The 24,407-nt window shown below is 47.7% G+C and overlaps 1 protein-coding gene across 2 annotated transcripts in view; it reads right to left on the bottom strand.

Annotated features, from left to right (window-relative positions):
• LOC149452041 (uncharacterized) overlaps window positions 1–24,407 on the bottom strand; it is an 860,283-nt gene that overhangs the window by 160,741 nt on the left and 675,135 nt on the right. For both annotated transcript variants that reach the window (XM_089689852.1, XM_089689853.1), the window contains 2 exons: window positions 22,041–22,169; window positions 10,105–10,218 (listed from right to left, as the gene is read on the bottom strand). In XM_089689852.1, coding sequence (XP_089545978.1) covers window positions 10,105–10,218; window positions 22,041–22,169 — 243 coding nt within the window. The remainder of the gene's footprint in view (window positions 1–10,104; window positions 10,219–22,040; window positions 22,170–24,407) is intronic.

The following is a 24,407-nucleotide window of genomic DNA, read 5'->3' as shown; positions in this document are numbered from 1 at the left end:
AGTGATGTGCAAACTTGGCGCTCTATTTCAAATTTCAGTGTTTTTGGTTTGATTACATTATTGAATTAAATTTATTATTATTTTATTATTTTTTTATGATTATTTATTATAATTTATGATTTCGTGTTTTAAATTTTATCCTGCCCGGGATGTTTACTAGACTCTTGTTCGGACAGATTTTAGTGAGTTATTCCTAAGAATTACAGGAATACAATAAAAATGACATATTTCCATGCAAAAAAATGTACCGCTTTGAGCACAGAAATACTGACATAATCATACCGCTAGGGAGGTTAATGACCGGGCCTCTTTTTGCTACTTGGCGCTGCACTAAATCAACTGATAATTGCGCGGTCATGCAATGCTGCACCCAAACGAAATTTACGTCCTTTTTTCACACAAATAGAGCTTTCTTTCAGTGGTATTTGATCTCCTGTGCACTTTTTATTTTTCGCGCTATAAAACAAAAAAAAAAAAAGACCAAAAATTCTGAAGAAAAACTATATTTTTACTTTCGGCTATAAAAAAAATATATAGTAAACTCAAAGTTAGTTATAAATTTAGGCCAAAATGTATTCTGCTACATTTTTTGGTAAAAAAATCCCAATAAGTGTATATTGATTGCTTTGTGTGAAAGTTATAGTATCTACAAACTATGGTATAGATCATGGCCGGACCTAGGGGGTGCTGGGGTGGGCTTTGCCTCCCCAGATTTCAGTGGCTCCCCCCCCCAGGACCAGTGACACTGTGCCCTCTCACACACAGAGAAATCCATAGCTTGTCAGCAGTGCAGCAGCATCTTTGTCACGGACGGAGTTTCACGCTGGGAGGGGGAGGGGGGTGCAATCCCGATCCTGTTACTCAATGTATCACTCTCACCAGTTCTGTCAGCGAGATAGAGAGACACAGGATCGGCAGTGCTCAGTACAGTGTGCTGGATGCATAGAATGGAGCAGGCTGAATCTGCCCCGCCCCCCATCCTATCCCTGCTGTGTCTGCCCCGCCCCCATCCCTACTGTGTCTGCCCCGCCCCCATCCCATCCCTGCTGTGTCTGCCCCACCCCTATCCTATCCCTGCTGTGTCTGCCCCACCCCATCCTATCCCTGCTGTGTCTGCCCCGCCCCCATCCTATCCCTGTTGTGTCTGCCCCACCCCCCATCCTATCCCTGCTGTGTCTGCCCCACCCCCATCCTATCCCTGCTGTGTCTGTCCCGCCCCCATCCTATCCTTGCTGTGTCTGCCCCACCTATACTCAACTCCCCCCCACACAACACTGACAGGGCTTGCTGTGTATATGTAGACTCCAAGTTGGATTGCATAAAGAGTGCAGGAAGTACTTTAGATCCTGGCTGCCTGAGGGAGTAGTTGGTAAGTGCAGAAATACTACCCTGCTCCCCCCCTTGACATTTGTTACCATTTTCAGATGTCCCTCCCTCTGCTCTTCTGATTAAAAAAGACTCTTGCTCCTCTGAAAATCAATCCACTCACAGATTACTCTTCAGAGGCATTTGACATCTGTTTGAACCCCCTAAATGCTATACCACCCCACCACAACCACATGAATTGCATGCAATTGCGAGGAGGTTGTAGTGCAGAGCATAATGGCTGCAGCATCCGTCCGCTCCCAGCTGCAGCATCCGTCCGCTCCCAGCTGCAGAATCCGTCCGCTCCCAGCTGCAGAATCCGTCCGCTGCCAGCTGCAACTTCCGTCCGCTCCCAGCTGCAACATCCGTCCGCTCCCAGCTGCAACATCCGTCCGCTCCCAGCTGCAGCATCCGTCCGCTCCCAGCTGCAGAATCCGTCCGCTCCCAGCTGCAGAATCCGTCCGCTCCCAGCTGCAGCATCCGTCCGCTCCCAGCTGCAGCATCCGTTCGCTCCCAGCTGCAGCATCCCTCCGCTCCCAGCTGCAACATCCGTCCGCTCCCAGCTGCAGAATCCGTCCGCTCCCAGCTGCAGAATCCGTCCGCTCCCAGCTGCAATATCCGTCCGCTCCCAGCTGCAGCATCCGTCCGCTCCCAGCTGCAGCATCCGTCCGCTCCCAGCTGCAGCATCCGTCCGCTCCCAGCTGCAGAATCCGTCCGCTCCCAGCTGCAGCATCCGTCCGCTCCCAGCTGCAGCATCCGTCCGCTCCCAGCTGCAGCACCCGTCCCCTCCCAGCTACTAGCTTGTCAGCCAAGCGTCTATTCACACCAAACACTGCATTACAACACAGCAGCTTTGCACTGCACTGGGTTAAAAAAAACTACTGCATACACAACACTGAATTAGACATACCAGAGACAAGGTATTTTGGCTTTTCATGTGGTGGGACTGAGCTGGAATAGCTGCCCAACACAGTCACACTGCATCTGGTGTGAATATACCCTAAAGGGGAGCAGTAAAACCATGGCTCAATCACATGCTTTTACCGACCCAACCACACATGTGAAAGAGTCCAGAATGGGGAAAAAAGCAGAACTGTGGAGTCCTATGAATGGAGTAACCACTGCATAGATACCACCGGAAATGATCTCTGTACATCCCTCTGTGCTCATTCTCTCTCCCCACCTTTCTCTTCCCCTTTCATTTTCTCCCCATTGTCAATCCCTCCCCTTGCTCTGCCACCCTCTTTCCTTCCTCCCTCTAACCCCCTCTCTCTCCTTCCCCCTCTCTGCCCCCTCTTTTTTCCCCTCCATGTCACCCCCTGCCTCATCTCACTCTTACCTCCCCCCTGCTCTTTCCTTTCACCCATTTCTCCATATGTCTCCTCTCTCTCCCTCCACCCCCTCTCACTCCCCCCCTCCCTTCTCTTTGCTCCCCTTTCTCGCAGAAGCTGGTCTAAGGATTGACTTTTGTTGAACGAGAATGTTGGAAAACTTTTCTTGATCATCTGCTGCAGCCACTGATCAGTGTATTGTGACAGCAGAGCTCTCAGGATACAATAGCACAGTGAGGAAGATTCCTCCATCCAAGTGAATCCATCCCTCCGGCTAATAGAAAAAAAGAAGACTCTATTGCCATCTTTACTTCTACTCCTGCCCTCTATATACCATATTTTTCGCTCCATAAGACTCACATTTTTCCCCCCCAAAAAATGGAGGAAAATGTGTGTGTGTCTTATGGAGTAAATATGGAGCAGCCGGCCTGGTATTCCTCCCGCTTGGCTCTATTGTGCAGAAGAACCCGTCCTACCTGTTCCTCGGTCCAGCAGTGTCCTGCTTTCACCAGTCGTTGTCTCTCCCTGGTGCCGGCATCTTCAGTGTGGGCACCCGGCTGTGACAGCTTGGGCTTCACAGCTGGGTGCCCACTGCGCATGTGCGAATGGTCCGGCAGTCTTCTGGGACCTGTCACGTGTCCCACAAGACTGCGGGCAGGGAGGGGGGGAGGGAGGACAACTCCACGGAAGTGGGAGTGGGTATCAAATTCGGTACCTGCCTCCCCCCGCTCCCCAAAGGTCTGCAGTCTCTGGTCATCCCCTGTACTGCGTCCGCAGTCTCTGGTCATCTCCTGTACTGTGTCCGCAGTCTCTGGTCATCTCCTGTACTGTGTCTGCAGTCTCTGGTCATCCCCTGTACTGTGTCCGCAGACTCTGGTCATCCCCTGTACTATGTCCGCAGACTCTGGTCATCTCCTGTACTGTGTCCGCAGACTCTGGTCATCCCCTGTACTATGTCTGCAGTCTCTGGTCATCTCCTGTACTGTGTCCGCAGTCTCTGGTCATCCCCTGTACTGTGTCCGCAGACTCTGGTCATCCCCTGTACTACAGTTGTGACCAAAATTATTCAACCCCCAATGCTGTAAAGGGGTTTAGGGACTATAGTGTACATTTGGAATTGTATTCAGAATCAAATCCTACAAGGACGTTGTAACTACCCAAATGCAACTAAAATGACATCAATTGTTTATGTAATACAGTAGTAAATGGTTCTTATGTGGTTTCTTCATTGCCACAATTATTCAACCCCTTAAAGACTACCACTCTGAAGAACAGAGGTTCATACAGGTGCTTTCCATCAGGTATTGAAAACACCTGTGGATGTCACCGAGCAGCAATCAAGCATAATAAGCACCAATTAGGCAGCTTTAAAATGACTGTGATACTCAGCTCCTTCTAGACATTTACTGGTGTGGTTACAAACATGGTGAAGGCAAGAGAATGGTCCAGGAAGACAAGAGAAGAGGTGATTTCTCTTCACAGGAAGGGCAATGGCTATAAGAAGATTGCAAAGATGTTAAACATACCAAGAGACACCTTAGGAAGCATCATTCGCAAATTCAAGGCAAAGGGCACTGTTGAAACGCTACCTGGTCGTGGCAGAAAGAAGATGCTGACTTCGACTGCTGTGCGCTACCTGAAGCGTAGAGTGGAGAGAAGTCCCCGTGTGACTGCTGAGGAACTGAGAAAAGATTTGTCAGATGTGGGTACAGAAGTTTCAGCCCAGACAATAAGACGCACACTGCGTAATGAAGGCCTCCGTGCCAGAACTCCCAGGCGTACCCCCTTGCTGTCTCCAAAGAATAAGAAGAGTCGACTGCAGTATGCCAAAAGCCATGTGGACAAACCACAAAAGTTGTGGGATAGTGTTCTGTGGACTGATGAAACAAAATTAGAACTGTTTGGGCCCATGGATCAACGCTATGTTTGGAGGAGGAAGAACAAGGCCTATGATGAAAAGAACACCTTGCCTACTGTGAAGCATGGTGGAGGGTCAATCATGCTTTGGGGCTGTTTTGCTTCTGCAGGTACAGGGAAGCTTCAGCGTGTGCAAGGTACCATGAATTCTCTTCAGTACCAGGAGATATTGGATGGAAACGTGATGCAGTCCGTCACACACCTGAGGCTTGGGAGACGTTGGACCTTTCAACAGGACAATGATCCCAAGCATACCTCCAAGTCCACTAGAGCATGGTTGCAGAGGAAAGGCTGGAACATTTTGGAGTGGCCATCGCAGTCACCAGACTTAAATCCGATTGAGAACCTCTGGTGGGACTTAAAGAAAGCAGTTGCAGTGCGCAAGCCTAAGAATGTGACTGAACTGGAGGCCTTTGCCCATGAAGAATGGGCGAAGATACCCGTAGATCGCTGCAAGACACTTGTGTCAAGCTATGCTTCACGTTTAAAAGCTGTTATAACTGTAAAAGGATGCTGTACTAAGTACTAAGATTGAATGTCACTTGGGGGTTGAATAAAACTGATAATGCTGTGAGCACAGAAAAGACATTTGTGGTTATTTCATTATAACTGTTATGTTATATTTGTCTGACCTACAAGTGCCTCTTTAATGTAAATGTAAGCAAGATGACTGAATGATCAAAAGCAATGTCAAACTGGCCAAAACACTCAATTTCAGTGGGGGTTGAATAATTTTGGCCACAACTGTATGTCCGCAGTCTCTGGTCATCCCCTGTACTGCGTCCCCTGTCTCTGGTCATGCCCTGTACTGTGTCCACAGGCTCTGGTCATCTCCTGTACTGTGTCTGCAGTCCATTGGTTCAGAACATTTTTTTTCTTGTTCTCCTCTAAAATCTAGGTGCGTCTTATGGAGTGAGAAATATGGTATATATTGTACATGACATAGGCCTGACCAAGGTGTTCATTATCTCAACAGTTGCTGGCTTTAATGAAGTTATTTAAGATAGACTCAGTGAAACAAAATTATACATTTTTGTGTGCAGAAAAGCAAATGTTAAGAAAGGTTCGGAAAGTAGACACCCTATGCTATCTGCTGAGAGGCATATTGAGTCCATGGAAGATTTATTTTTTGTCCACAAGTTTCTGGAAAATAACAAACTTTTTTTTTTTTACACAAAGCTGTCATTTAAATGATTTATTTCTCGCACAAGCCATGGGTATATGTGGAATTACACCCCAAAATACATTCTGCTACTTCTACCGAATATGGGGATACCACATGTGTGAGACGATTTGGGAGCCTAGCCACATACAGGTGCCTGAAATCCAATCACCCGGAAGGTGCGTAACGTCCTCACTTCACTTTATCACTACCTATCACAGTTTCGGAGGCCCTGAAATGTCAGAATAGCACCCCCCCCCCCCCTCCACCAAATGGTCTACTTTTGGAAAGCAGACAACCCAAGGAATTTAAAAAGGCATGGTGAGTATTTTACAGATCTCATTTTTTCTCACAAGGTTTTGAAATATAAAAAGAAGAAAAGAAAATATGTTTGTTTTTTTTTTCTTCATTTTCCAAAAACTTGTGGCAACAGAAGAAATCTGCTAAATACTCACCAAGCTTCTTATCAAATTCCTTGGGGTGTCTGCTTTCCAAAAAGGGGTCATTTGGGGGGGGTTGGTGCTATCCTGACATTTGAGGGCCTCCAAAACTGTGATAGGTAGTCAGGAAGTGTAATGAGGAAATAAAGCCCTTTAAAAGCCTGAAGGTGCTTATTGGATTTAGAGGTGCTGTACTTGGCTAGACTGCCAAAACATCTCTCACATGTGGTACCCCCATACTCGGGAGAAGTAGCAGAATGTATTTTGGGGAGTAATTCCACATACACCAATGGCATGTGTGAGCAATAAATCATTTAAATGACAATTTTGTGTAAAAAAAGAAAAAAATATGGTGGGTGCTACAATTGTTTATGTCACATAATACTCGCAGCGATTTTTCAAACGCAAATTTAAGAAAAAGTAAAAAAAAATTTTTACTTTTAATGCACAAAAACACAATATATTGGCCAATTATTTGGTTAAGATATAAAAGATGGTATGCCGAGTAAATAGATACCAAACATGACATGATTCAAAACTGCGCATGCCCCGTGCAATGGCGACAAACTGCATGTTTTTAATATCCATAGGCAACGCTTTAAAAGCCTTTACAAGCTACCATTTTAGAATTACAGAGGAGGTCTAGTGTTAGAATTACTGCTCTTGATCTGATGTAAAAGGCGATACCTCACATGTATGGTGCAACCGCTGTTTACTTACTGGCACAGGGTCAACGCTCGTGGTCTATCAGACTCTAGATCTCTCCTCTGCCCTTACATTATTATCTAATCAAACCAAGATCGGTGTGATCAGATGCTTTTCCGATTTACAAATGGCGCCGTTTATATCCTGCGAAACTGAAGTGATGAAATACTCATAGCTTCCGATTTCTTAGACTATAGAGATGGTTGTCACCATTCTGGTCTCCAATCAGCTCTATGGTCAGCTGGCAGAAACACTGGCTGCATTCTCAGGTTTCCCTGATGGCATGGGACTGCCCGAGAAGGAGATGGAAGGCAGCGGGGGAGGGGCGTATCCTCTCCCACTGCTTGTAAAAGCAATCCTGCAGTTAATTAGCCATTAGGATTGCTATTACCTGAAAGCCGATCGCTGGCTGAGAAAAAACAATACCAGGATGATGCCTGCAACTGTAGGCATCATCCTGGTATAACCATTCAAAGTCCAGGGATGTACCAGTACATTGCTGATCCTTGCTAGGTATATACAGTATGCTATGTTATTTTATTTTTTTGTATGCAGCCTGTGGACTGAATAAAAAAAACAGAAGAAATCTCTGCCAGAAAAAGTGTGTGGTATTCCCACCATTAGAATATACCGTGCTGCATTCACCCACTTCTAATGGTGGGCACACATTAGGTCACAGGGTGCCACCTGTACCAGTTCCAAGATTGAATAAATGTCTAAATAGTGGCACGCTTAAATAAAAATTGTCCACATATAAGTGGTACCCCATATGGAGAAATGATGACACCAAGTCCCAAACTATCTTGTCACTGCTCCCCATGTAGTCTGGGCATCCAGGGGCTCCACATGACTATCTTTTCCCTCGTAAACCTAAAACGTATATGTATAGCCTGTTGCCCTCTCACAGGTCTTCTACATCTTGACCCCATATCTGGCACGCTTGCTGGGGAGAAATTGTTTGAATGCAAGGAGGCCAGAAAAATTAATGAGGGACTCATCAATGCAGATTTGTTTGCTGGGGAGTATAGACATCTGCAAATTTTTGGTTAAGGTGATTTGCGAGGGGCTGAATTTTGAGGAGCCGGTAAAATTCAGGGTCACCCCGAGGAGGACAGAGTGTATTGCCATTGAAATGCATAAAACACATTATACTCATTTCTATGCCTGGCCATGGCAGCAGAGAACACGGGCATATGATGAATCGGGCGCTGTACAATACAACCACAATTCATTTCTTTTAGTCATGCGTTGAGGGTTAGGCCAAAAAAAAAAAAAAAAAAAGTAAATTTGGAAACCGTAATGTGTTTCCATGCGAATGATCTGGCAAGGTTTGAATTTGGGTGGGCGGCAATAAATTGTTCTGCATATAAATTGCTTTGATCCACAATCAATGCATACAGATATTCCGTGAAAAACCGCTCCAAAAATCAAGGGGAGTAGTTAAATTTGCTGTTTCCACCTGAATTCCAAAATGGGGGGGGGGGGAAGTACGGGTGCTGCAGAATTTGTGGGCTGCCAATTGGGATTTGCAAGCACATCCGGAAGGATACTAGGGGCTCTACGGGCCTGTGTGCAAATTGTTGGTGGTCGCAGGACAATACTTGTGCTCGCCACCGCACCAGCTTGTACTGCACTTATGGGACTCGCCACGTCACCAAGTCATATTGCAGTGCTGGTATTATTATTATTATAATACAGGATTTATATAGTGCCAACAGTTTGCTCAGCGCTTTACAATATAATGGGAGACATTACAGCTACAATACAGTTCAATACAAGAGGGATAGGAGGGCCTGATCCTGGGAGCTTACACTCTAAGAGGTATGTGAAAGACCAGGATGTACTAGACCACTACTGCACGCCAGTTCACCAAAAGGTAGCGTGACACTAGTATTGGCACTCTGCTGCATATGAGAGTCCTAAAAATTTACCAGCAAGTGCTAACAGATATCAGGCCTGATTCTGCCAACACTGCGGTTTTGTGTGCATTGTATCAAGTGACAGAGACCTACTGACACTGCACTTGTTGGGGGAGAAAACTTTTTGCTATAAAGCAGGTCCAGCAAAAAAAATGTAAAAATCAAATTTCGTCATAAATTTAGTCCAAATTGTATTCTGCGACATGTCTTTGCTAAAAAAAATCCCAACCCGTGTAAAATAATTGGTTTACGTGAAAGTTATAGCGTGCACAAATGGCGGTATAGATACTGGATTTTAAAAATTTTTTCATACTAATAGTGGTGATCAGCAACTTATGGCGGTCATCAGTGACTTATGGCAGGACTGTGGTGGACATTCTGACATTGGGGGGTACTGACTTGGGGTCACCTGGGGTCCCCAGTGACACCAATACAGTGATCAGTGCAAAAAAAAAAAACCATTGACACTGTACTAATGGCACTGGGGAGGAAAGGGTTAACATTTGGAGGCAATCAAAGGGTTAACTGTGTGAAGGGAGTGTTTTACTAGGGGGCGGGGTGTGTGTACTTCACTGTTACACACTGATCTAGAAGGCTGTGCATAGCAATCCGAAACAGAGTGCTGAAAACTGACAGGGAGGAGAACTCCATTAGAAACAATGCAGCCTTCCTCCCCGTCAGTGTTTGCCGGCAATTGTTGGGCTCTGCGGCTAATCACCGACCAGGACCCGATGATTGACACCCATGGCCGCGATCGGTGAGCGAGTGGGGTGGTCGCATGCAACCCCTACCCCAAAATGTAAGATCACGTTTATATACATGATCCTGCGCACAGGGGCCGCCTTGTAGTAGTATATGTACTGCGGGCGCTACCCTAGTGGTTAAAAATGTACTTACATTAACAAAGTAAACAATGCAATTTCTATTAACAGCAGGGCCACGGCTCCCACTTCACTTCCAAGTACAGCTGTCAATCAAGTTACCCAGCAGAACGAGGCCTGGGTGTGCTGCCTGCTCGCAGTATATATGGTGGTAGTTGGAGCTGGGAGAATTTGGAACACGTGTGGATAATGTTACAATCACTGGTGCAAATGCTTGTCTGAGCTAGGCGCAGGTAGTTCTTAAGGAAACTACTACCAGAATGGTGTCATTACAAGTATTTTGAATTCATGTGAATGTCCCCCACAAACTTATATGTCCTAACAGATGTATCATTTGTGCAGATTGTGCAGCTGTAAACATATATATTAAAAGAAAACACTTACACGGCTCATATATCATGATATCCTCTTCCATTCCATCTATTTCAGAGAGGAGCTCTTTTCTCTTGTCTTTATTGACGGTGTCAGGTAGTTTTTCCAGAAGGTTGATACAGAAATCTGGGAATTGCAGAAGGTTTCAAGAACTTTTGCCAGAACCTTTGCACATCTATGTACACATCACATCTACAGTCTATAGTTCAAAATCTTTATAACTAAAGCCTAACTCCAAGAAAAATGACATTTAAATAGTATGTAGCACCCTCCTAGATAGGTGCTAGGATAAGAAGAGTACAGTTGGTTCCCCTGCTTGATAGGAGAACTGTTAGGAGAATTTACTTAGGCTTCCTGCTTAAGAGAGAGCTGCAATTGTTTAGTAATGCCTGCTCAACGTGTTCAAGTGCCGCTAGTTCTGCCTCTGGCTTCCTCTGTATTCAAGCAATCTAGGAAAGTTCTGGATGTATAGGTAGAACTCATGCAGAACACAGCACGGACATTCTGACACTGGGGGGGAACTGACTTGGGGTCACTGACATCCCTAGTGACACCAATACAGTGATCAGTGCAAAAAAAAAGCAGTGACACTGTACTAATGGCACTGGGGAGGAAGGGGTTAACATAAAAAGGCAATCAAAGGGTTAACTGTGTGAGGGGAGTGTTTTACTAGGGACTGGGAGGGTGTACTTCACTGTCACACACTGTTCCAGAAAGCTGAACTCAGCAATCCAAAACAGTGTGCTGAAAACTGACAGGGAGGAGAGCTCCACTGATAATAATGCAGCTGTGCTTCCTGTCAGTGTTTGCCGGCAATCGTCGGGCTCCGGCGAGTAATCACCAGCCAGGACCTGGTGATTGACACCCGCGGCTATGATCCGTACCGTGGGTAGGACGGTCGTGCGCCCGCGCGCCCGCTACCAAGTAAACAGGATGACATTTATAAACTTGATCCTGCGCACAGGGGCCACGTTGCTGCAGTATATGTACTATGGGTGGTCCCCTAGAGGGTAAATACTGTTAATTATTGTGTATGTTGATATACATTGGGTCATAGTTGCTGACCTTGACCAGAGTTATTATCAAGTCAAATGCTATTCTGTTATTCTTGACTCAGTTACCCTGCAATTCAATATAAACGTCACATTGGTTTATACTACTCTGTGTGTGAGTCCATTTTGCAGGTGTGAATTATCTGGGTTAGCAGAGTACATTGGTGTCAGCAGAGGGTGGACTCCATCAGGGGGTTCAGATTGCCAGGGATCCCAAACCTATTACTCAAGCAATGCTCATGGGGGTAGTGCTACATTCGAAATCAGGGACAGTCCCTCGAAATCAGGGAAAGTTGGGAGCTATGCCTGAGGTTGTGTCCGTACCCATAACATAGGCTGCCTGCACACAGCTCTAGCCACACAAACAATTGATTCACACTGGACAGGCTACAGCGCCCATGTGAATGAACCCCAAGATCTCAATTATACACAGAGCTTTTGTTTTTACTTCAATACAGTTTTATCTTTTATATTTAGCAGGAATTTCATAAGTAATGTTGTGTTTGTGTCCACTAATAATGATTTTAGTATATTTTTGAGGAGATGTCCCGTGATTTCTAACAGCAGCCCTGGGGCCCTGGGAGGTGAAAAAGTATTTTAATTTTAATTTTATAAATATATAGTAGAGTTGATAGAAGTCATCACACATACTGTGGTACGCTTCATGTTGTACACTTTCAGCCCACAGGACTTCATTCACCATGGAAAGGCCAATTGTGTTTGTGTCCCAGACAAAATCACTTATGAGACAGAAACCATTTAACTCAGACAAGAATTTTTCAAAACTGAATTTTGTCAAACTCTTATTCATGGTTGGGGCTGGATTCCCTTCTTCCAGGATGATAACGTATCCACCGGGAAAGGAACACAATAACATACAGCACTAAGTAATGTTTAAAACAATATACACTGCTCAAAAAATTAAAGGAACACTTTTTAATCAGAGTATAGCATCAAGTCAGTGACACTCCTGGGATATTGATCTGGTCAGTTAAGTAGCAGAGGGGGTTGTAAGTCAGTTTCAGCTGCTTTGGTGTTAATGAAATTAACAACAGGTGCACTAGATGAGCAACAATGAGACGACCCCCAAAACAGGAATGGTTTTACAGGTGAAAGCCACTGACATTTTTACCCTACTCATCTTTTCTGACTGTTTTTTCACTAGTTTTCTATTTGGCTATGGTCAGTGACACTACTGGTAGCATGAGGTGATACCTGGACCCTACAGAGGTTGCACAGGCAGTCCTTCTCCAGGATGGCACATCAATACATGCCATTGCCAGAAGGTTTGCTGTGTCTAACAGCAGAGTCTCAAGAGCTTGGAGGAGATTCCAGGAGTCAGGCACTCTAGGAGAGCTGGACAGGGTTGTAGAAGGTCCTTAACCCATCAGCAGGACCGGTATCTGCTTCTTTGTGCAAGGAGGAACAGGATGAGCACTGCCAGAACCCTAAAAAATTATCTCCAGCAGGCCACTGGTGTGAATGTCTCCTGCATGTTCAATATTGTGCTTAATCTGGCCATATATTATTGTCAGGGATCCCCTCGATCCCTGCCGCGATGGTCCCGGCGCAGGCGCACTGCTCCGCCCTGTGCAGGGACACGGGCACTAGGTCCGGGCCGGCCGCGGCGTTCGATTTCGCGCATGTGCAGTAGAAGCCGCGGCCGCCCGCTGGGCACCGGTGGCAGCGCAGGGCGGGATATTTGAATGTCCCTGAGCTGTCATTTCGTTGCCTTCTGGTCTTACCTGCTTCCTGTGATTCTGAACCTGTGCCTTGTAAGTTATTTGACCCGGATTGTTCTTGACCTGCTGATTTCTCCTGCCCAGACCCTTGCTTTGCCTGACCTCTCTCCCTGGATGCCCCTCATTAGATCTGACCTACTGTTGCTGACCTGGCGTGTGACCCGACGATTCTCTGCCTGCTCCCTTGTACCTTACCGTCCTCTACGTTACCAACTCGGCCTGTCTGACTTCGCACTTGCTCAGCCATCCATCCATCCCATCGGGGTCACCCGACCTCCTCACATCTGGCTCTCCCTGGTTGGAGCCCCTGGCGAACACCCCTACCACTGACAGGTGTGCTCAGTAGTGGCGACCTGGTCCCGGGGTACTACAAGTCCATCCCCACCATCAGGTGCCCTGGTGAACAAGTATCCTGGGGCTTAGACTCCGCGCTCTGGGCACGCCTGACCAGTGGAGTGCTAGTGGTGCCGCTCGGCGGTCCCTCACAGTACCATAAGGCCATGACTGAGCCTCGAGGAGGACCCTCCTCGAAGGAGGAGGTTTGCAGGCACTTGGCTACCCTGACGCAAGCAGTAAACACGTTACAGGACAGATGTTTGCAGATTGAGAATCGGTTTCAGGCCTGCACCATATCTGCTCCTGTTTCACAGAACCCGGCTCCTGCACCTCCGGTCGCAGCAGCCCACGAGCCGGCTCCTGGGCCTTCCGCATCACTCCCTATGGCGGAACCCCGAGTACCCTTACCCGAGCGCTTCCACGGGGATCGCACATGCTTTCGGTCATTCCGTGACTCCTGCCTGCTCTATTTTGAACTGCAACCACGGACTTTTTTGACAGAATCGGTGAAAGTGGGATTTGTTATCTCCCTGTTGCAGGGTGAACCCCAAGACTGGGTCCACCGACTAAGGGGAAATAATGACCCCCATCTGGTTACGGTTGACAAGTTCTTTAACGCTATGGCCATCTTATACGATGACCCACAACGGGCGGCCTCGGCCGAGGCCACATTATATGCACTCCGACAAGGTCGGCGAGCGGCTGAGGAATACGCCTCTGACTTTAGGCGCTGGATGGGAGACACTCGCTGGAACGAGTTTGCGCTTTTGCACCAGTTCCGTATGGGCCTATCTGAGGCTCTGAAAGACGAGCTCGCCTGGGTGGAGGTGCCCGAGACTTTAGAGGACTTGATTGCACTCACCATTAAAATTGACCGTAGGCTACGGGAGCGCAGATTGGAGAGGTCTGGTCAGGGTCGCGGAAATACCTGGGGGTCATTCCAAGGATCCAGTCAACATACTAGGCCAAACATCCAGTACCTGCCATCTGAAGATGCTCCCGAACCCATGCAGCTAGGCCTGGCACGGCCTAAACTACCGCCAGATGAACGCCAGCGCAGACGCTCCCAGAACCTGTGTCTCTACTGCGGTGAAGTTGGTCACATGGTACATTCCTGCCCGCAGAAACTAAGTTCACCTCATCTTCTTTATCTATTGGCAATATGAATCCGTCCCAATACTTAGTTGTCCCCCTCTCCTTTCAGCTTTCAGAAAGGACCGTGGAGGTGACGGCCATAGTTGATTTGGGGGCATGCAGCTGTTTTGTGGATATCAATTTTGCTCACCGGCAGGGTATCCCCCTCCGTCCAAAGGAGAAGGGGTTTCACATCTTTTTGGCTGATGGTTCCCGGATAAAGTCAGGGGTGGTTAACCAGGAGACCCCTTCCATTGTGACTTCCATTGCCGGTCAGCACCGGGAACTCCTCCGCCTGGATGCTATTGCATCACCCCTTTTCCCAGTCATTCTGGGGCTCCCATGGTTGCGGGCCCATAACCCCCAAATTGACTGGGAAACTGGGGTTGTCTCGTTCCCTTCCCCATACTGTCGGGAACTGTGCCGAACTTCGGGCCCGGAGGTCCCCCAGGTCCTCCTGTGCTCTGAAGGGGATGCCAGCCTAAAACAAGTGATTCCTGCAGCCTATCATAAGTTTCTTGATGTGTTCAGTGAACGGGGAGCAGATACTCTACCCCCCCACCGCCCATATGACTTTCCTATTGATCTGTTACCCGGTTCTGAAATTCCCTTCGGGCGAATTTTTCCCCTTTCTGAGCTAGAATTAGGGTCCCTGAAGGATTATATTGAGGACAGCCTCCGGAAGGGATTCATCCGTCCCTCCACTTCCCCAGCAGGTGCAGGGATCTTCTTTGTAGAAAAGAAAGACAAGACTTTGAGGCCATGTATTGACTATCGGGAGCTGAATAGGGTCACAATCAAAAATCGTTACCCATTTACCACTGGTACCAGAATTATTCCAGAGCTTAAAAGCTGCAGTAGTATTTACCAAGCTGGACTTAAGGGGAGCCTACAACTTGGTTCGCATAAGGGAGGGGGATGAGTGGAAAACGGCCTTCCGCACCCGTTTCGGCCATTTCGAATACCTGGTCATGCCTTTCGGGTTGTGCAATGCGCCGGCCACCTTCCAGCACTTTGTAAACGACATCTTTAGGGACTTTCTGGATATCTTTGTCATCGTCTACTTAGACGACATTTTGATTTTCTCATCCTCCCTGGGGGAGCACAGGGTACATGTAACAAAGGTATTGGGGCGGTTGCGGCAGCATGGGTTGTACGCTAAAGCAGAGAAATGTTGCTTTGAACAGGCTAGCGTTACATTTCTGGGTCTGATTATCTCCACCACGGGGGTCGCAATGGACCCTCAGAAGGTCTCTGCGATCCTAGATTGGCCTGAACCCACGGACAGGAAAAGCGTCCAACGTTTTATCGGGTTCGCAAACTTCTACCGGAAGTTCATCAAGAACTTCTCGGGTCTAGTCTCCCCCATCACGCAGTTAACCAAGCTTGGGACGTGATTCAGATGGACGCCAGAGGCACAGGAAGCTTTTGAAGCACTAAAGAAGTTATTTACCTCGGCACCCATTCTGGGTCATCCCGACGCCTCCCTGCCCTACATCTTAGAAGTAGATGCGTCAGAAAACGCGGTTGGCTCCATCCTTTCCCAGCGAAAGGGCGCCAAGGAATTACTTCACCCAGTAGCATTCTTCTCACGGAAACTTACCCCTGCGGAGAAGAACTACGACATTGGGGATCGAGAACTACTGGCTATCAAGACCGCATTAGAAGAATGGAGGTACCTGCTGGAAGGTGCCTCACACCCCATCCTGATATTCACAGACCACAAGAACCTGGAATATCTGAGGACGGCCAAACGTTTGCGCCCACGACAAGCAAGATGGGCATTGTTTTTCTCGAGGTTCCAGTTCCACATCACATACAGGCCGGGATCAAAAAACACGAAGCCAGACGCGTTGTCACGTATGTACGAGGACGCCAAGGAGATCCAAGTACCTGACACTATTCTGCCTGTGGGAAACTTCTTGGCCCTCCAGACGAACCTTCGCTCCGAGATAATGAGAGCGTCCACAGCAATGTCTACCTCCGATGGGGCGCCCCTCCAGAACAAGGGGGGACTCCTATGGAGGGAGGACCGGATTGTGGTGCCGGAGGAAGCCCGAACCCTAGTCTTGGGACATTGCCATGACCACCCGATGGCAGGACATTTTGGCCCGGTCAAGACCCTGGAACTTCTCCGACGTTCCTTCTGGTGGCCGGACATGGCCAAGGATTGTAAAAGTTACGTGGGCTCCTGTGCCATCTGCCAGCGGAACAAGCCTTCAAGAAATAAGGCGTGGGGCCTGCTACGTCCATTACCCATCCCTGAACGGCCCTGGCAGAAAATCTCTATGGACTTCATAGTCGAGCTTCCACCTTCACTGGACCACACAGCAATTCTCGTGGTCGTGGACCGTTTATCCAAGATGGCCCATTTCATTCCTTTACGGAAGACTCCATCAGCAGCCGAGACGGCGCAAGCTTTTATTCGAGAGGTTGTTAGACTGCATGGGGTCCCCGAAGACATCGTCTCGGACTGAGGGGTGCAGTTTACCTCGAGATTTTGGAGGGCATTGTGCAAAGCCCTGGATATCAAGCTATCCCTTTCCTCGGCATTTCACCCTCAGACCAATGGTCAGACCGAAAGGACCAATCAGACCCTAGAGCAATACTTGCGATGCTACACATCATTCTCTCAGGATGACTGGGTGCCACTTATCCCTTTGGTGGAATTCGCGTACAACAACGCTTGCCATTCAGCAACAGGGCAGTCCCCGTTCTTCTCCAACTATGGGTTTCACCCTGTCTTCCTCCCGGATTTAGTCCCGGAATGCCCAATTCCAGCGACACAGGATGCACTAACCTTTTTCGCTTCAAACAATAAAAAACTACAGGAAGCCATCCGTCAAGCCCAAGAAGACTACAAGAGGGCTTTTAATAGGAAGCGAAGAGGGGATCTGGTGTTGCGGCCCGGAGAGAAGGTTTGGCTGGCTACATCGAACTTGAAGATGCTCTGCCCGTCAAAAAAGTTGGGACCTAAATTTATAGGCCCTTTTTGCATCAAACGGATGGTCAATGAAGTGGCCTATGAACTTGTTCTCCCTGAGACACTCAAGATCCACCCTGTCTTCCACGTGTCCCTGTTGAAGCCGGTAGTCCCTGATGCCTTCCCGGAACGGCAATCCAGGCCCCCGGAGGCCGTAACAGTCGAAGAGGAAGAAGAATTCGAGGTGGAGACAATCCTGAAGTGCCGACGAAGGGGGGGCCAGACCCAATTTCTCATCAAGTGGAAGGGCTACGGCCCTGAGGACAATTCGTGGGAACCAGCCCATAATGTCCATGCACCTAGACTTGTCCGGAGGTTTCTTTGTGATCACCCGTGGTGGAGAGATCGGGTGGGCATCCGGAGGTTGCCCGTAGGGGGGGGGGCAATGTCATGGATCCCCTCGATCCCTGCCGCGATGGTCCCGGCGCAGGCGCACTGCTCCGCCCTGTGCAGGGACACGGGCACTAGCTCCGGGCCGGCCGCGGCGTTCGAGTTCGCGCATGCGCAGTAGAAGCCGCGGCCGCCCGCTGGGCACCGGTGGCAGCGCAGGGCGGGATATTTGAATGTCCCTGAGCTGTCATTTCGTTGCCTTCTGGTCTTACCTGCTTCCTGTGATTCTGAACCTGTGCCTTGTAAGTTATTTGACCCGGATTGTTCTTGACCTGCTGATTTCTCCTGCCCAGACCCTTGCTTTGCCTGACCTCTCTCCCTGGATGCCCCTCATTAGATCTGACCTACTGTTGCTGACCTGGCGTGTGACCCGACGATTCTCTGCCTGCTCCCTTGTACCTTACCGTCCTCTACGTTACCAACTCGGCCTGTCTGACTTCGCACTTGCTCAGCCATCCATCCCATCGGGGTCACCCGACCTCCTCACTTTCTGGCTCTACCTGGTTGGAGCCCCTGGCGAACAGCCCTACCACTGACAGGTGTGCTCAGTAGTGGCGACCTGCTCCCGGGGTACTACAAGTCCATCCCCACCATCAGGGGCCCTGGTGAACAAGTACCCTGGGGCTTAAACTCCGCGCTCTGGGCACGCCTGACAAGTGCAGTGCTAGTGGTGCCGCTCGGCGGTCCCTCACAATTATACAATTTTCTTGTTCAATTTCCTTTAGATTTGTCTTCAGCTATGTAGTGCAAGGGCCTGTCTAATTGCACACAAACTGAAAGTGTTTAGGTTTGACCTCATATTATATGGTTTTGGAAAATTGTACAAATAAATTGAATAATGTATGGCCAGCCTTAGGCATCCATGGGCTGTCAATTGATGTCAGTACCTCTATTGTCTAGAAGAGGTTGCCAACAATAGTAAAGGTGGAAGGGTTACATATCAACTGCATGTCCATTACGTGGGCAGATTATTGGTTGCTTTCTCCATGTACAACTGGATTTTAGGGGTCCTGTGAATCCCTAATTGTAGGATATTGTAAATATATATATGTGTATGTGTGTATTCTCACGTTATTGACCAGGCCAGAATATGACTGGGCTAGATGTATTTTACACAACAAAAGGATAGCCAAGGACTGTTTGCTATGTTAAGTTTATGCAACATCACCTTGGCACTTGGGGGCCAACATGTTACATTTCAAAGGAGGTAATTTGCAAACTTGCAAGGGTGATAAAATGCAGATTGCTCAGTCAGACCTGAGAGGACTTGGCCAGCATCTACTATCTAATAACATGAAAAGGGGTATTAAGTATGGTAAACAGCATTCTTCAAAGGGTAACTTGTATATCTAATTAATAGTAAAAGAATGTAGTTTAGGAAATATCTGGACAACTTTGATTAGACTGCAGCTGTCCAAGCCCAAAAGGCATGCTGGACAGTGTAGTATCTCCATGTTTGATATGAAGTATCTTAAATGGGACTCTGAGGGCTGTTGTTTGTTCGTTGTACAAGTATTCATTTGGATTTCTGTCACCTGTTGCAAATATCTTTATTCGAATAAATGCATCTCTCTGGAAAAGAACTGTTGGACTAGTTTCTGAGGGAAAATACATTCATAAATAAATCCTCCACATTAATATAAGACAACACTAACCATTTCACTGTGCATGCAGGTGTGAGCAGTAAGAAAGTAACAAACAAAACTGAAGAACATGAACAAAGTAGGACTCTAATTTCTTAATTTTTAAAAAATTTGCAGTTTATCATTTTTGAAGGATAAAAATCCTAGATTGTGTGGCCATACTCCCCTTCAATCAGGAGCTGTCTCCAGCACTACTCTTCCTTTGCCCACTACATGCCACCAGTCTTCAACATCGTTCAGTGCACTTCCTGTGACCCCATTCGGTTATGAGAAGGAGGAGAGTGAAGGAAGTGATTTGCCCCAAGGACAATACAACATATATTGGGGTGGTGGCCTTGTGTGGAGAGACTCCCTTATTCAGACCTCAATCAGAGCTGGACCCAGAGATCCTGACAGCTTCTGGACTTAATAAAACTATGTGTTCCCTGTGTTTTTCCTGTGATCTTAGTACCTGGCAGATGCATTAAGGGCCCTTTCCCTCTGATCAGTTTTTGAAGCACTTTTGGGGTTTAAAAAGAGAAAGAAAAATGTATCCCTTTAAATCCTATAGATCTCTTAAAACAAGAGGCGCACTGCCCTTTGAATAGGCCTGCATGCTGCATCTTTGGTGCGGTATTTCAAAAGCACTTTGCATTATAAGTCAATGTGAAGGCATCAAAAGTGATTCAAAAACTGATTATTGTAAAAGGGTTCTAACTTCTTTTTCTGACTCAGATGTTTTGGAGAGAGATGCAAAGTAAGCAGTGATGTTATATATCATTTGTTACAATAAAAGGAAAGCTGCATGATAATGACTAATTGTGGTAATGGCAGGGTTGCTAATAAGGGGTACAGCTGGCCCAGCTGTATTGGGCCCAGGACCATCAGTTCAACAGGGTGGTCCGGGCTCTTGATGAGCAGGAGGGCTGGCTGTACTGCCTTACTGTTAAAACCAATCATACTGTGGCTCCCCCTGCAGCACAATCAGCTTCTCCTCTTCTCCCCCCATCAGCTTTCAGATGGTCCAGGGAGCCACAGGGGATCAGTTCTTGGAGCCAGAGGGGCAGCTACATACCCTAAGCAACCGTCCTTCGTATCCTACCTGATTTCAGAGGTGAGTGAACTGGGGCAGGGATGGCTGAGACAGATTTTACCTAGTGCCACCATCCCTCCCCCTCCTGAATCATTGAGCCTTGTGAGCCTGTACACCTTGCATGCCAGTTCACTGCCCTCTGCCCGGACCTGTTATTCTACCAGCTACCCCCTTCCTGTACTCTGCCACTGTATGCCTGCTACCCTACCAACAACCCTTTCCTTTACCACAGCATTGTGTGCCTGCTACCCTACCAACTACCCTTTCCTGTAACCTGCCACTGTGTGCCTGCTATCCAACCAACTACCCTTTCCTGTAACCTTCCACTGTGTGCCTGCTACCCTACCAACTACCCTTCCTGTACTCTGCCACTGTATGCCTGCTACCCTACCAACTACCCTTTCCTTTACCGCACCATTGTGTGCCTGCCACCCTACCAACTACCCTTCCCTGTAACCTGCCACTGTGTGCCTGCTATCCAACCAACTACCCTTCCCTGTAACCTGCCACTGTGTGCCTGCTGTCCTGCCAACTACCCCCTCTTTGTACCCTGCAACTGTGTGCCTGTTATCCTACCACCTACCCCTTACCTGTACTCTTCGCTCTTCAGTAAGCATTTGATAGGCAGTAAAGAGGTGTTGTGACCTGCTTTAACCCCTTCATGTCACACTAGTGCACTTAAAACTGAATAATATTATGTCGTTGTGAGATGCTTGCAAAGCAGCACCAATCACTTGAATGGGTCGTGTTTGACCGGGGGTATAATCCTTGCCACAGCCATGAAGCAAAGCAGTCATGGCATGTGTACATACCCAGTGAATGCCTCTGCAGCTAAAGGTGTAGTGGTTGGGGAGCAGTAAAAGTGCAGCTCAATTGTGAGGGTTTTCCACCCCACAACCTCACTTGTGAACAAGCCCTAAGTGCTCATTCACACAGGTACTCTGGCTGTGTGAATGAGTGGTTTGTCTATGCAGCTGAAGATGCCTGTTACTCTATGGGCATGCACACAGCCACAGGTCCTACGTTTAATAGGTATACAGGGGTGGGTGAGCGTCACCAAATGCACACTGTTCAAGGCTGTATACCTGCACCCACACGCCTGTCAGATTAGGAGCTGTGGCTGTGTTCATACATGTGCTGCGTCCCCATTGTGTAACATAGGCTGCCTGCACACAGCCCCTGCCCCATAAATTACTGACCCATACTGTACAGGCCGCAGCACCTATGTGAATTATCCCCAAGACCTCATTTACACTGAGCTTTATTTATTACCTCAATACAATGTTATCCTTTAGATTCAGCAGGATTTTTGTATTAGTTATATTGTATTTGTGTCCGCTAATAATGATTTTAGTGTATTTTTAGTGAAAATATTTGTTTTGATATTATTGGGGGGATCCAGTCAGACAGGCTGTACAAGGTCCAGCTGCAGCCCTGGGGGATGAGATTGTATTTTATTTTGCATTTTATAAACAAATAGGCGAGTCAATAGAAGTCATCTTGTTTAACACACACTTCATGTAGTGAACTTTTAGCCCACAAGAATCTGTGTCTGCCAGGAAAGGGCCATGTAAGGGCCCAGACAAAATCACTTACTATATTGCAATGTTATCACCCTGATGACACGGATGCACGGATACTGCAATTTTTCAAAGCTGTCCATTAGTAACCTTTTCTTCCAGGTTGGGTCTGGATCCTCTTCTTTCAGGTGGGGAATTTCATTGCCTGGAAAGGAACACAATAACACAGCAGAAAGTGATGTTTAAAAACAATATTCAGTCACAAAGATGAACATATTATCATCCTAATATTGTTCTAATACTGAAGAAGGCCAATAAAATCTGCTCTGACGCAGCTTCCAATGTATGCTCACAGGGAGGAGGAGATCACTGGTCAATGGCAGCTATTTACTTACGGGCACATTCACACTTGCAAATGACCCCTTTCTGCAATCAGCTGCAAGAACCCCAGCGGGGAATAGCAGGGATGTGCAATTCCTATCGCCTGACCCCCGAGACATGTAGTTCTGGGCGCCGGGCAGGTATCTTTTTTTGTCTTTAGCCGTGATGCGGGCAAGCAGCAGGGCTCACCTGTCAGGTGGAAGCGCTGCCACCCGATTGCTTCCACACAGCCCACAGTGTCACCCTCCCCCCCCCCCGCCAGCTATATGTCCCAGGCTTTGCTTGCCCATCTGTGGGCCCGGGACTGGCTCAATGTGTGCCGGCAGGATGTGGTGTAGGGGAGGAAGGAGAGCAGACATATCTGCTGACATAGGGAGCTTTTTTTTAAATAAAGTTAAGTAAAAAAAATTGTTGCCATTTCACGAGTGCACGCAGATTTAAGGTTTGACATAGACAGGCTCCAGTGATGGCTACGAGGATATAGGAGGATTTAGAGCACAGCGGCATACCTACTACAGATATGAACTGAGTCACACTTTGTTGGAGGAACCCAGGTTGCCCCTTCTTTAGCTGCTCTCCTCTTTCATGGTGGAACTACACCTTGTGGATCTATACTCTATTATACTTTTTGGGATTTCTGTCATTAGCCGGATTCCATGTCCTGACACACCTACTGTCATCAGCACTACCACAGAAGGGTCTTATCGGGGAGTGTGTCCATCTGCACGGGACAGGGGGACGTTAGGGATTTTGAAAGGGGTGGAGGGTTAGCCCATGTTGACCTGGCTTCCGGGAGGAAGGGGGTCTGTAGAGTTGCCCGGGGAGGGGAGGGTGGGACATTGTTGGGGGGGGGGTTGGTCGATGGTGGGGGCGGGGATGGATGGGGTATGTGCATTGTTTTGCATATATGATCTGTTTTATTGTTACGTCCATAATACATTTATGCTGCTTATTAGCCTTTGAGGTGCTATATCCTTTTGTGGGGTTTGTTGTTTAGAGTCTGAGGTGGCATACCAGGAAAGGCTGGATAGCTCTCCAAGAAGAAACAAACCCTTCTGAGCACTTGTACATAGTTCTACGAAGTTACGCTAGCTCAACAGTTCCCTGGGCGTCCCATGTATCCCTCATGCACAAAAAAAAAAGGTTCAAGGTCTGTTTACTGTCTCTGGAGTGCAAGGCTTGAAGGAAATGCGTGTTGCCTGGTTGTGCAGGACTATAGGGGGACCCAAATCTTCAGCAACTCCTAAGGGGGTAGTGCTACACTACCAACTACCACCTCCTTGTAACCCTCTACTGTGTGCCTGCTATCCTGCCAACTACACCCCTCTGTACCCTGCCATTGTATGCCTGTTATCTTACCAACTACTGTTCCCTAAACCTGCCACTTTGTGCCTGCTATCCTCCCAATTACCCATTCCCTTTATCCTTCCACTGTGTGCCTGATATCCTTCCAACTACCCTTTCCTGTAGCCTTCCATTGTGTGCCTGGTGTTCCCCCAACTACCCCTTACCATTCCCCTTTGCTCCTCAGAGAGTATTTGACAGGCAGAGAGGAGGCATTGTATTGCACTAGCGCGCTGCAACCATATGCAATGCATGCAGTTGTGGGGCACTTGCAAAGCAGCGCTATTCATTTGAATGGGTCGCATTCAACAAGGAGTATAATTACTGCCAAGGCCATGAAGCAAAGCATCAGAGTCGTGTCATGTGACCATCCCAAGTAGATGCCTCTGCAGCTAAAGGGAGTAGTGGTTGGGTGTGGGTAAATGTGCAGCTCAACTGTGAGGTTTTACCACCCCAAACCTCATGTGTGAATAAGCTCTAAGAACTCCTAAGGTGCTCTGTCTGTGTAAATGAGTGGTTTGTTTATGCGGCTGCAGCTGCCTGCCTCTATGGGGACACCTGCTATTCACCAACAGCCACAGGTGTTAGTTAGACAGGTGTGCAGGTGTGGGTGAGGGGCCCCGAATGTACACTGTCTGTGTTTAGGGCCACACACCTGTACCCACACACCTGTCAGATTAGGACCTGAGGCATACCTCTCAACCTTTTGAGATGGGAA

The sequence above is a fragment of the Staurois parvus genome, unplaced genomic scaffold (assembly GCF_062004578.1).
Source record: "Staurois parvus isolate SC_StPar_1 unplaced genomic scaffold, SC_StPar_1.0 ptg000500l, whole genome shotgun sequence".
In the NCBI taxonomy this organism is placed as follows: domain Eukaryota; kingdom Metazoa; phylum Chordata; class Amphibia; order Anura; family Ranidae; genus Staurois; species Staurois parvus.
The sequence above is the reverse complement of the archived record's forward strand: the minus strand, read 5'-3'. Positions and strand labels throughout refer to the sequence as shown.